At 57.9% G+C, this 13,778-nt stretch overlaps 1 protein-coding gene across 4 annotated transcripts in view; it reads right to left on the bottom strand.

Annotated features, from left to right (window-relative positions):
- DLG3 (discs large MAGUK scaffold protein 3) overlaps window positions 1-13,641 on the bottom strand; it is a 73,860-nt gene extending 60,219 nt beyond the window's left edge. For all 4 annotated transcript variants that reach the window (XR_003989760.1, XM_030474685.1, XM_030474687.1 and 1 more), the window contains exons 1-4: window positions 13,533-13,641; window positions 11,478-11,609; window positions 6,345-6,484; window positions 5,120-5,275 (exon numbers count right to left, since the gene is read on the bottom strand). Coding sequence is in view for 3 of the 4 variants with exons in the window: in XM_030474685.1 (XP_030330545.1) it covers window positions 5,120-5,275; window positions 6,345-6,484; window positions 11,478-11,609; window positions 13,533-13,548 (444 nt within the window). In the remaining variant the exon portion in view is untranslated. The remainder of the gene's footprint in view (window positions 1-5,119; window positions 5,276-6,344; window positions 6,485-11,477; window positions 11,610-13,532) is intronic.
- Window positions 13,642-13,778: the final 137 nt, after the last annotated feature.

Below are 13,778 nucleotides of genomic sequence, written 5' to 3'. Positions count from 1 at the left end.
GAGGCCACAGAGCCTTCCCCTCACTGTCCTCTTCCCACCGCTGCACTAGCACCATCACACAATCACTTCAGAACAATGATGATGACTTGGATGAATGGGTGGACCAGTGGCCCTGTGTCTGTCAGGGCTTCCATACGCTGCACAGCCAGTAAAGCCTCGGGTCTACCAAGGATCTTCCTTTTGCCACTGGTTTTAGACATAAGGTCCCCAAATAGAGTAGGAAGAGGCGGCCATGCATGAGCCTTTGGTTTGACAGCCTGGTGGCTCTTCAGACTTCTTCATCCTTTGTTGAAGCTCTGTACTGAGCTGGGAGAACTGAGGTCTAAGCATCTCCTTGTTCATCTCTGCAGCAGGAATAGCAAGAGCCTCTAGTAAAGTTGAGGCCATTCAACCCCAAAACGTCCACTGAAGTGACAGCTCTTACTGACACAGCCCGTGCTGACCCCACTTGGAGCAGCAGGCACAGGCAGCGGACACAGGCAGCGGCTGGACACAGGCAGCGGCTGCCCAGCCAGGTGCCCGTGCTGCGCAGGGCTGACGTCGGGTTCAGTCTGAACGTGTTACTGCAGACAGACACCCTCTTGGCTTCAGCCCTTTGACTTTACAGCCTGTGTCTGCAATGTGGAAACATAAAACTGCTGGAAAGCATCTGAATGCAGAGCCCTGAAATGACCTGCAGGCACAGAGCTGTTCAAGTGACACCAGGGCAGCAGCCGGCTCCTCTGGGCCACGGATACAATGTGGAGGGGGGTCCCTCCAGGAGCTGGTTGCTCCTCTGCTCCTCCTGCTTGAGCATTATCCGCTTCCCAGGGTTTGGGGGTTGCAGGGCTGATGCTGCTGAGTTGGAGCTGAGATAAAGCAGCGGCCAGCCCGGCCTGCAGCGATGGCTGCGGCTGCTGCCTGCCAGCCCCAGAGAGGACACGGGCTGGGGGGGACAGCAGGGCTTGTGCAACCTCATGGCGGGGGGGCTGCATTCACTGTCAGACATTCCCCGCATCAGGGACCTACTTCATTTCCCTGATGCCTCCTGCAATAGCGAACGGCCTCCTGGTGCTTCCCCTCGCCCCGCAGAGAAGGTGCAGAGCGATGGGGCTGCAGCACGGGGAGCGGGGAGCTCGCAGCAGGCAGGTCTGCAGCCACAGCATCCACCACATGCCAGCCTCATCCTGTCCAGGCGCATAGCACAGGAAAGCCCTTCTCTTTGGTCAAAGGCAAATCGGGAACCAGGAATAAACACTTGAGAGAAGGATGGGGAGGCAGACAGCCGGTCGCCGTGCACAGCCTGCCTTTCCCTGCCATATCCCCCGGGATATGCTTGAGCTGTGGGTTATAGGGCAGATAAATGCATCTTCTTCAGCGGCTGGAGCAGCAGGGAGGGCTCGTAGCCCTCTGCCACGGCGTGTCTGCAGGGCTGGGCTGTGTCCTCCTGGGATGCAGGGAGGGAAGGGGACATTCGTGGCATGCTGCGAGCAGGCTCAGCGGCTCCCCACGCACCCCCAGCCCACGAGAGCGAGGTTTCCTGCCCACCGGCTGATTTTCAAGGAATGCGTTTCCCTGCAGCAGTCTCGCTTGCCCTCTCCATCACGTTAAGACCCGCTGTTGCTCAGTGTCGGCTGTTGGGCTGAAAAAGGACAGAGCCAGGCAGCGAAGCCATGAAGCCCTTTGGTGGGGAGGGATGCTCGGACAGGCAACTGCCCTGGATGAAGCCGGAGCCGCTGCGCGGCAGGCGAGGGTGAAGGGGAAGAGCAGCCCCTCCTCGCAGCAGGCACCGCTTCTGCTCATCAGCACCATTGTTCCCCCTTCATTTATATCCACAGCTGGCTGCTCTCTGCTCCCCACACGGGGGATGAGAATGGCGCTTCCCAGGAGGAGCAGCCTCCTGCCAGCCTGTGAGCGCTGGCACTGGCCACGGAGCATCCTGCCGGCTCTTCCCTCTGCAGCCCTGGAGCAGCCCCGGAGCTTGTGGAGAGGTTGAAATGGAGGTTTTGGCAAATAAAACACCCCAAACCCCATTGTTCGGACGCGATTGTGCCTCTGAGTGCCTCAATGGGGCATCTCAGCAGGCAGAGACCCTCTGCTCTTGCCCCTCTGAGGGCTGAGCATCCACTTTCCCATGGAGGGATGGTTTCATCCCGAAGCCTCGCCGTCAGGAAGCACATGTTGCTGCTGTATTTACTGGTGCCGCTTCCTTCGCAGCAGCCATTTGCACACTGCAGTGTACACACACATCCTCTCCAGCAGACAGAATATTTCCTGTTCCTGGAAGCATTTGTGTGGAGAGGCAATTTATTTCTCATGCCTCCTCCTGGCTACAGCAGGTTATGGTGGCTTTTTGCTCTCCTATCACTGCTGGGGAGAGCTGCAGGCAGGGATGAGGACAAAGCCAGGACAAAGGAAAACTTACTTACATTGATGGATGCAATAAGAGAATTGCACTTACTTCAGGCAGGACAAGCCAGTTCATCATCCTGCCTTTTATCAGCGGCAGCGTGTCTGCCAGAGCTCTTGTTCCTGGGCTGATAGCAGCAGGGGCAGCTGCTCTGCCCTTCAGCTGATGCCCTCCTGCCCTAGCATTAAGTATCATCTATTATAAAAGCTTCCCCAGTTCTTCCAAGTGCCATTTGCCATTTCAGGTGTCTTCCTGAAACCCACTTTGGAACTGCCCATGGCAAAAAGCACAAACTGAAGGCTGGGGAGCAGGAAGTCGCTGTGGAGGTGGGCAGGAGCTGGGTGTGTAGATGTTATCCAGCCCCGATGCTGTCCTGCATGCTGGGGCTGTTGAGAACCAACACAGGAGGTGGTGCTGGGCAGGAGATGAGGTGTCCTTAGCGCCTTCATGCGGGAGCGAGGGATGTGAAGCAAGGTCCATCAGCACAGCCTGCCCCCAGGCACGGCTGATCTCAGGTCACGGTCCGGATTGCTGACATAGAGGACTGCTGGAAATGCTCTTGCTCTGCTGGGACAAGGGCTGTGTTCAGCCACGACGATGACATCCTATGGAACAGGCTCACTGCCATGTCAAAGGCCCCTGTATGCCAGCACAGGGGCTGCCACAGGGGAACAGCACTGGGTCTGCAGCAATCCAGCACTGCTTGATCCCAGATCCCAGGAAAGCTGCTGGGTCTCTGCAGAAAGCTGACTTTCCATCAGGAACATGGGCATGGCTAAGCCCAGCACTGAACACCACCATCCCAATGTAGATTCCTCTCCAGGTCCCTCCTTTGCCTGTGGCCATCCTCTGGGATGAGAAAGCTCTGCCAAGCACAGCCCTCTGCAATGCCTGTCCTGCCTGTTCCCCCCATCCCCTCCCTGCTCTGGGCTGGCACCTGCAGCCCCAAAGATGGGAGACCCCAGAAGTGCCCGCGCTGGGCACTGGCTCCAGCCCTGCGCTCGCACAGGCTGGGAAAGGAGGCTGAAAATAAAAAGAGCTTCGGAAAAGAATGCATGGATTATTTCAAGCCTGGAACAACCTGCCTCACACTGAGTGAGGGAAGAAGCCAATCTGTTTAGTTTATCTAAGGGAAAGTTAAGAGGGAACTTAGATGCATCTATAAATACCTACATGTTGGGAACATTTCTGATTGCCACAGTTCTTTATCCTAGCAAACAAAGACAGCAAAATTTCCTGGGGCTGGGAGCTAAAGCAAGAGAAATCCAGCAGCAAAGTGCAGGTTTTTGATGGGAAGGATAAATACCCATAAGGCCAGCCAGGTTGGGGGGACAGCACATTCCGCATCGCATGAAACCCAAAGAGCAAAGCAAGGTGGCTACTGCTAAAGGAGACACTGCAACTCAGACAGACATTTGGGGCTGGAGGCAAGAGGCACTGTGCTCCACAGCCTGCGACAGTTGGGAAGAAAATCCCTTAAAATCCAACTGTTCCCAACTCCTCGGGCTGGCAGCCCTCATGGGTTTTGCCCTGTGACCCTCCATCCACAGCTGTGGTTCCCTCCCACTGGGGAATGGAGACTCATCCTCCTGCTGTGCTCAGAAAGCCACCATCCTGCCCTTCCAAACCGGTAAAGATTTGGGGAATGTTTGCAAACAGAGAGAGCAGCAAGAAGAAAAGGAGAAATTAAACAGGAAGGGGAAAAAATGGGGCATTACCCATTTTATTGCAGTCCAGAATAAGAAGGAAACATTTATAAAGGAGAGAAAAGCAGCAGTGCAATCTTTGTCTTTAAAATATTTTGGGAGAAGACTTTGACTTAGCAAACAGCATCATTTCAAACTATACCAAGGCAAACACCATTTTCAGATCATCTTAAATCCACAGTGAGCCCCATCCATCCATCCTGGCCACTTTGCCCCTCCCAAAAGGGCATTTTGCCCTTTGCTCATCCCTAAAGCCCCTCTTAAATGCGTATCCCAAACGATGCACTTGCACCAGGAGGAAGCTGAGATTTACGATACACATCCAAAGAAACAGCATTTCCAAGTCAATAAGACAGCAGAGAAAGGCTCCCAGTAAGCTGAGGAATGGACCTGCCATTTCAGAGCTCAGAGAAAACAAATATGGAAATCTGCAGTGTGGGAGTGTGCCAGCGCTGGGGGCGAGAGGGATGGGGCTGGGAGGATTTCCAGCTCCACACAGCCTCTTTACTTCTGTACCATAGCCCTCCAAGCCCTGGGGGCTGACACTAGGCCATGGTAACTGCTAATGCAAGGGGATAATTAGAGGTTTAGGTGGAGATTAGGAACAATTCCTTCTCCAAAGGGTGCTCAGGCATTGGAACAGGCTGCCCAGGGCAGTGCTGGAGTCACTGTCCCTGGAAATGTTCACACACCGTGTAGACGAGGCCTCAGTGCCATGGGTTAGTGGTGGCCTTGGCAGTCCTGGAGGGACAGTTGGACTGGATGAGCTTAAAGGTCTTTTCCAACCTGGCTGCTTCCATGACTCCATGATTTCAGTGCCACCCACCCCTGGCATAGGCAACTGCTGGGTTTCCCAGCCTGAGCATCACCAGAATAGCCATGAGGAAGCACTGCCCGCGCCAGGGGAGTTGCCTCCCAGCAGGGTCCCGCAGTGCCAGGGGCACACCATGTCCCCTCAGCTGCCACCCAGGCTGGCGGGGTGGGACGCAGGGTGGGACGTGGCGAGGGACGCTCGGGGGCTCACCTGGGGCAGGGCGCTGCGGGAGCTGAGCACCAGGCTGCACACGCTGGCCGGTGCCGCCGTCCTCCGTGCCGTCACCCTCACCAGCCGCGGCGGCGTCCCCGGTGCGCTGCCCCCAGCTCCTGCGGGGAGCCTCTGCTCGCCGTCCCGGCACGGGTCCTGGAACGACACCGGGGGTGCATGCAGACAGGGCAGGGCAGCCGCCTCCAGTCCCTCCCCACCGCTGCTGGAAGGGCCAGAAGGAGCTGCCCCCCATGCAAAAGGATCGTGCTGCCTTCAGTGAGCATCCTGCCACCCTGGTCAGCCTGCCCCAGCACCGGCCCCATGGGCAGCGAGGTCCCTGCAGGCTGTGTTTGGTGCAGGGAAGACCTGAGCCAGAGGGACACTGACATCTCCTGCACTGACTATGGGCAGTTTTGTCCTCCCTGTTCTTGATCAGCAAACTTCCTTGAAGTCTCCTTAGGAGCACAGAGTTCAGCTCCACTGTCCCTGTGTGCCACTCAGATTTGCCGTCCCCACAGGCATACGGTGGGAAGCCAGTTCAGTCCCTGAGGCAGAAATCTGGTGTTTGTCTGGTAGGTTTATTTCATTGAATTTTTCCATTTCTGCATCAGTGTTCCCATATCCCCAGTTGAGGGGGATCCCACAGCACCCCTTGGCAGGGCATGAGGCGGTGAGAGGGGGACGGGAAAAGGGCCTGCAAAGGCACAAGGCGATTTCATCTACCTCGGTGCCTTTGAGATAAGTGAGACCTTACTTCTCACCTCCTGCTTCCCCGCCCGGTGCTGTACCTTTTAAAAGGCTGTTGAAAATTAAAGAGAAGGCAGATAATAGGGACAGGAGTTATCTGAGAGCTGGGAAAAATCTGAAAAAGGAAACTTAAAAGACTCAACCTGCTTCACTTATCAAAAGCAGCCCGCAAGGCAGCTGGATCAGAGAGCCCCAATGCCTCTGCAGGAGACAGCGTCAGACGGGAGCAGCTAATCCAGCTGCAACAGCAGGACAGGATCCAGAGCTGGAACTGAAGCTGTTTGCATCAGGAGTAATTCAATTAACACTTGTGAACCAGAGAACGTGCCTCCTTAATGAGACAAGCTATGGCAGAGGAGGTGTGGGAACATCCTGGGTGCGAGCTGCGGTGGCAGCAGCCCCCTGTGCCCCCTGGTCCCCCGCTGAGCAGGAGTGAGCAGGGTCTGGCCCTGCAGCATCGCACTGGAACAGCTCTTACCTCAGGTGAGTGCTGGGGCTCTGCGGGTGGGATGGCAGAGCCGGCCCCATGCTGCTGCCGAGCAGTGCCATGGTGCGTGTCTGGGCCGGGGGGCTGCAGGGGCGCGGAGCGCAGCGTGAAGTCGTAGAATTCATGGATATCTGCAAAACAGCACGGAAACATTCCCAGGACTGGTGCTGAGCGGGTGCTGCACCCGTGGCACCGGCCCTGCCGCTGGAGCATCCTGAGTCTGAGCCCTCTGTGGGAGGATGCTGCCTGGGTGATGGGCTGGGACAAGGCTCTGCCGGCTCCTCGCCCTTGCTGTGCTGCCCACTATGTCCCCTCTGCAAGGCAAGTGGTGCAGGGGGGTGCCTGGCTCGGCATGCAGTGCCCCATAGCTCTGGAAGGCACAGGCAGTGACCACACAGCCCACGGCGACTAAAAGCAAACCCTGCTCAGCAACAGCTCCACAGGCTGGTTTGGGTTGGAAGGGACCTTAAAGCTCATCCAGTTCCAACCCCCTGCCATGGGGCAAACACCCAGTGCCCAGCCAGGGGACAGTGACAAGGCAAAAGGGAGGAGAGCCAGGCTGGCCGCAGGGGAAGGCAGGCTGGTAAAGGCGAGGAGGCATTCACCTGCGTCCAAATGAAAACCAGGAAGGATGGTAACTGCTGGCAGGTTAAAGGTAAAGCTCCAAAGGGCTGGCCAGGAGAGTTTGGTAAATGCCTTGCAAAAGGTACAACAAAGTAATAGATCCCTTCAAGCACCTGGGAAACAGGAAGCCTGGCAAAGGCAGCAGAGCCCCAAAGTCACGGCAGCATAAACAAGCCCTTGGAGCAGGGAAAGCTGCAGCAGGAGCCAGAGCTCATTTGCTGTACCTGGGTCCACCGTGGAGGAGGCTGGAGAGACACTCTCCTGGAGCCACCCTCTCCTGGAGCCACCCCAAGGGCGAGTGGGGGTCTCAGCACGGTGGGACCGTGGCCGTTGCCCTGGTGCTCCCTGGGACCACACCAGCCCCTCAGTGTATAATTGCTCACCTGAAGCACACGAGGTGCCACACGAGCCATCACGGGGGGTTAAATGCCCACTTTATAAGGATTTCCAGAGGAAACCTGGTGAGTGCTGTGTGAGCAGGGACAGACATGCTGAGCGCTGCCAGAGGCTGTTTCCCAGGGAGGCTTCTACAAAGCAGGATTGGCCCCCCCCAGATGCAAGTCCCCATTCTCCCCCTGTGCTTAACAGCACGCCCATGCACCACAGCAGCACATCCCTGCTGCTGACGGGACGGGAAGCAGCATTGGCCCCCATCACACAGCTCCTGGGGGCTGCCTGGGAACGTCCCGGCCGCAGGGACGAAGCTGCTGTACGTGCTGGCTGCTGGCAGGGCAGCTTCGTGCCACGGGGAGCCCGGCCCCAGCCCAGCGAGCACCGTGCTGCTGCCTTCACACTGCACCACTGCCAGGCTGTCCTGGGTGCTGGGGCACATGGGGCAGCTGGCGGTGACAGGAGCCCCCAGATCTGCCCCTGGGGCAACTCCCGAACCCCCCCAGATGAGACATGAGGTCACGGCGAGCAGCCATCGCGCAGCCACACAAACGGGTCTTTGTTTTTGTGCAAAACCCTCTGGTTATGAAAATAGCCATTGCGTAACGGGCTAGCAGGAGCTCCTGGCTGCGTGGATTACTCTTGGAACGCAGGGAACGTTGCAGGAATGAAAACAGGATTTGAACAACCCCGTCGTGGGGGTGCACGGCTGCCAGCGTCCTTGTTTGTCACCCATCTGCTGCAGGAACACAGCCTCGGGCAGCCAAGCTGGCAAGGAGCCTACGGAGCAGGAAGCTTGTGCTCCCAAGCAGCCACTTCCCACCTCCGACACCCTCAGCCCATTTTAGATGCTTGCCAGGAGAGGGAATCGTTGCTGGGAGGAGCTTCAGGACTGGGGGATGAGGTTCAGGCAAGAAAAGGCTGTGACAGGAGTGCATTTTAGGACATGTGCAAGTGGCATTAAAGATAAATATAGTTTCCTTCATTTCTTATGGGCGTCACAAGTTGCAGCCAAGTCTGCCTCACCTGTGCGCTCTAAGAGCAGCACCACGTGAAAAGCCTCAGTAAGAGAATGTTGGTAAAGATGAAGCTGTGCTGTTTTACAGCCCAGTTTCTGTCTGATGACTGTCAATCTGCTCTGTGTCGAATAAGGAAGAGTAGCGTAAGATTTACAGAGGTTAGAACCTGTCTAACAGTTTCCTCCTGGGGTCAACCAAATGTCATTACATATTTCTATGGCACCAGCATCTGAGGGCTGGTGCAGCGCCCTCGTGCCAGCAGCACACGCACCCACCTTCAGAAAATCACATTTCTTGCCCAGTGTTGTGCTGTCATCAGCTCTGTCACCACATTCACCCCGAGCAGAGCCTCCAGCCTTGCACCAGCCCCATGCTGCCAGGGGAGGATTCCTACCTACGGCTGCCACAGCAGAGCTTTCAAGCAAGCTACGGGTTTCCAGCCTTGGCTATTGGCTAATTTACAAGAGGAGTCATCCTCAGGGCTGAGAGTCCTCCAGCTGACTCCAGTTTTCCACCCCGACTCCTGCAGCAGCTGGTGAAGCCATGACCAGCATCCCCAGCAGTGCTGGGGCTGGCAGCAGCCGCCTCTCCTCAAGCCTCCACAGCAGTGGGGCTCTGTGTGAGGAACCTTTCTGGGGGTCACAGGAGCCACAGGGAGGGTTGGGAGCCCAAGCAGCCAACAGGACCTCGGTGGGGTCTGCGCCAGCCGCTGCTCGGGCATGGGATCGGAGCGCAGCCCCAGAGGGCTCAGAGGGGGAGCGCTGCCCTTTGGGCTGCCGGCAGCACACAGGCCCTGCCCAGCTGCCCACCTGCACAGGGCACAACAGCCTCTTTCAGCCCTGGCTCTGGGAAGGAAAGGTCAGGGTTCTGTGTGCGAGCCCCATCAGCAGCACTAGAGGAGGCCAAGCATCTCCCCGTGAGGCAGAGGGGAAGCAGGACCGTGACCACCCAGCCCAGCTGCAATGTCCCCAGCCCCGGCTCCTCGAGCCCTTGCAGGGCTGCTCCCTGCTAATCACGCGCTTGGCTCCATGGCCTGGGACGCAGGGAGAGGGGCCAGGAGGAGGGAGCAGCACAGCCCGTTTTCCGCTGTGCCGCCAAGGAATTTCTTTTGTGCGGAGCAGGGGCTGGTGCATTCCAGTGCAGAGCAGCTCCTGCATCGCAGCCATGGCTGCCGCGCCGAGCCGTGTGCGCAGGACCAGTGTGCCCAGGCACAGGGGCAGCTCCTGGGACAGGGTTCTGGTGCTCACTGGGGTTCAAGGGGCTGTGCTGTGCTTGGAGGAGCCTGGCAGAGAATGGTGCATGTGTAGAGCAACACCAGGCACATCCACAGCGATAGATACATCCAGCCCTGGGCACCACACAGGCTTTATCTGAACATCCCAGCAGATCCTCCCCTGAGATGGGCAAACTGGGGCTTCTAGAGCCCACAAACCAGCTTATTCTTAAGAAAAAAGCATATGAAAAACCATATCTATCCCTGGCATTTTTCATGTGGACTAACTCGGAAAACTGTATGATGTTTGGCACTTCTGGGGCTCTACTGGGCATGATGCACTTTGGTGTTCAAACGCAAGCCAGCCAACACATCTCAGGAGAGCATTACCTGTAGGAGCATACAATTCGAGGACAGGGATGTATTATGCTCATGCATTCATGTTTCCCAGGGGTGGAAAAAAGGCAGGCCCATGTTCATAGCATCATAGGATCACAGACTGGTTTGGGTTGGAAGGGACCTTAAAGCTCATCCAGCTCCAACCCCCTGCCATGAGCAGGGACACCCTCCACTAGAGCAGGCTGCAGGCTGAGCCCTCTCCAGAGCCAGAAGCATCCAGCATAGTGTGGGGCAGCAAGAGGGAACCTCTGCACTGGGACATGCACCCGCGGCCCTGCTGCAAACCCTCCTGCAGACAAACTCCAAACCAGCCCCGTGGCTCTGAGCACAGTTCAGAGACAGACACAGCAGCTCGCTGTGAACAGGGCGGTGAAGAGTAAATCAAATAGAAATGCTCCACCATCCTCCCAGTTCTGTCCCTGCAGTGCTGGACTGTGGACACCAAGTGACCCTGCTGTGTGTGGGCACAGTGACCACGCAGGGATAGAGGAGTTCACAAACCCACGCTCCAGGGGGGCAGGAGTAATTAATGCAAACTCCTCGTTAGGTAAACACAGCTAGAGAAAGCTCACAGGGAACTAATATCCTGTTCAACCAGTCGAGAAGGTCACCAGCAATCCAGCGGCACTCCCCCGCACCAGTGCCGATGCGACACCAGGACACACGGCTGTAGAGTGGGAAACCCGCGCAGTGCCCATGTGCTGCTTGGCGTGTGTGAGGATGTGCTCTCTGCAGATACGCTCCCAACAACACTTCTGCACTAATAGGAACAGCCACACTCAAAAAGGCATTTTCTGGTGCCCAGCCCCAGGATGAACCTTGCTGTCAAGGATTTCTTGTGTGAAATGGAACCACTTGCACAGTGCGTTACTCCCAAATGCTTGTGGGTCTAAGCGCAAGAAAGATCAGGATAGCCCAAAAGGAGCTGGGTACGTGTGGATTCTCTCTCAAAGACATTAAAATTTAGTTTCCCTCCAGGCTGGTAGCAGGAATGGGAAGTGGCAGGTTGTGATGGGGTTGAGGGGCGCACAGAGGAGCAAGGCCCCATGGTGGGGTGTCCTTGGTAAGGCAGCAGAGCTGGAAGCCTGCGGTGGCTGTGGACACACCACACCTGCGATGCACAGAGGGTGCTCACAGCATTGCAGCACCCTTCAATGGGCGCTGGATAGATCAGGCACTGCCCAGCAGCATCCTTTAGTGGGTGCTGGATAGATCAGGCATGGCTTCAAGAAGGCTTTACTCCTTGTCCACAATCACCCGGCTGAGGACTCCTGTTCACATCGCAAACACCCACCAACTGCAGCCCTGACCCAGGTATCTCCTGCCTATGCTCCGGAGGGGAAGGACAGCCCAGCTCCCCAGCGTTACAAGCACCCCTGTGTTTGCAGGGGATGCACCCAGCCTGGTCAGAGACAGGCCTCTGTGCAGGGTCAGGCCCACTGGCCACAAAGCCCCAGGGACTGCACGGTAGGGCCTTACCCAGCAGAGCCTGGAAGAGTTCACTTTGGAAGATGTGCGAGACTTTTCCAATGGAAGCTTTTAGCTCCTGCTCCTCCGGGGACTGCAGGGTGCTTTGGTATCTGGTCAGAATTTCCACTGCCCGTTCAGTGTCTGCAGAGACAACACAAGAGTAACAAGGCTTTAATGCTGAAGGATGGATGGACAGACATCAGCAGGGAAGGCTCAAGTGCAGCCCTGGAGCAGCGCAAAGGGCTCGCCTGCACAATGCCTCAAGTTGCCTTCCAGCTCTGGGTTTTTAAGAGCCAGACAACCACAAAACCACCTCCTCACACATCCCTACAAGAACTAACCCTGCTGTGAGGTGCAAGGGCTGTGGTAGAGAGCTGGGCAGGGACAGAAGGGGGGTGGTTCTGCCTGCTGGCCTCCCTCAACCCTGACAATCAGGGGCTAAACCCAGGCTGACTCACCTCCAAACCCTGCGGCTCTGGGCAGCCTGAGCTCCTCAGCTGCCTCCCAGGCAGAGAAGCTGATCAGGAGCTGGACACGTCCCAGTTGCACAGGGCTATGAATACTACCAGTTGCAGTCTGCGGGGCCAGATGGCTGCAGCAACGCTGAGCACAGCCCCACTCACGTAGCACAAGATCTTGCAAACAGCTCAGCTATAGGAGTGGCAAAACTTGGGTTTCTAGAGGGTGTAACGTAAGAATTGCTCTATGCAGTGAGCAGCCTTGGGGCAGCAGGGAACACAGGGGAAGGAATACGATGCCTTGAGGTCAGGGAAGGGGGGATGCTGGCCAGGAGGAGAGCTGGAGGCTGCCATGAAGCAATGCTTTCCTTAAAGCCTGGGCTCACCATAGCTATGAGACAACCTTGGACCCAAGAGTGGAGCTGTGATCTGTCTGTGGCAGGACACCTCAATGCTTCTCTAGGCAGATGCCTGGAGCTGCCAGCCCAGGTCCAGATGTGACTCATGTCTCAGGTGGGTGGGAGCTCCCATGGACCTTGAGCCCGTCCCAGCCCTATCAGTGACTATTTCCCTTTGTCACCCAGGCAGCCTCAGACAAAGAGCGTCTGTGTGAGGAGGCGTGGAAGCCATCCCGCCACTGCAGGGGACTCATGTTTTAACCCAGGAACTCATGCAGAAAGAGTGACCCTGCTCATCCCAGGGCTCTCAGCAGGGAATTCAGGTCATCAAACAAGGGGCCTGTGTCTGCTGGCGTGTGTGTGACCTGCTGTCCCAGCTCCCACGGCCGGCTTCCCACCCAGCTCTTCCTTGGCCTATAGCGGAAGCAGGTCCTGCCTGGGACACTGGCCCACATGGACTCATATGGGAGCAGAACAGAGAAAGAAGCCTGGGGAAGTGGGAATAGCTCCCTGCTGGCTCAAGGAAAAGCAGGGACTTCCCCAAGCTCCAGGTTTGTTGGGCTTTATAGACATCTGAGTCCTGTGCTACCATTAAGGGCTTCCTTTCCTGCAAGATCAGCCAACGGCTTCAGCCACTGCCCAGCATCCCCTGAGCAGGGTTGAGTCATCTTCATCTGGTCACTCCCGACCTTGTCAGCAGAAGCTGAAGAAGCCGGTGGAGTTCCGGGGCCACCACACCAGGACGTGCACACTGCAAACCTGGTGTGAACATCCCAGCCCAAGTGCACAGAACGAGCAGCACGCAGCTGAGCCCCGCACTGCTGGCCACCAGCCCCGGGGACAGGCAGCTGGAGCAGCGAGCACCGGCCCTGGACCACCGAACCCAGGGACTCGCCCCAGGACGGAGGAGAGCCCAGAGGACCCTTCCTGCAGCACCCAACCAGCCTGTGGCGTCCAGGGCGCATCTCGCCATACCTCAAGGTGCAAACCCCACTTTCAGGAGACCCTTCCTCGCAGGGCCCGCCCCCCATACCTGCCCTCCGCGCAGCACCCAAGCACAGCACCCCACGTGTCGCACCGCCCGGGGAGCGCACGGAGCCGGGGCGCCCGCTCCTCGGCTCCCAGCGCCCGGGCGCAGGCCGGGAGCGCGGGGCTCGGTATGGGCAGGGCAGGCACTTGTTGAGCGCGGCGGGCAGGGCGCTCCTTACCTTCCCTGCGGATCATCGCTCCGCCGTGGCCAGCGGCCGCTCCGCTCGGTGCCAGCCCCCGAGGAGCCGCCGCCGCCGCCCGCCTCTCCCCGCCCCGCCCCGGGGGGACCGGCCCAGGAGCCGCCTCCCGCCGGCACCGCCCCGGGAGCGCCGGCACCGAGCGCGCACCCGCGCCCGGACCTGTCCGCACTTCACCGCACCCGCCCCGCATGGCTCCGCACCCGCTCCGCCCCGCACCCGGCCGCG

This window comes from Strigops habroptila, chromosome 9 (genome assembly GCF_004027225.2).
Source record: "Strigops habroptila isolate Jane chromosome 9, bStrHab1.2.pri, whole genome shotgun sequence".
NCBI classification, from domain to species: Eukaryota; Metazoa; Chordata; class Aves; order Psittaciformes; family Psittacidae; genus Strigops; species Strigops habroptila.
Note: the sequence above shows the minus strand (reverse complement) of the source record. Positions and strands in the feature narration are given on the sequence as shown.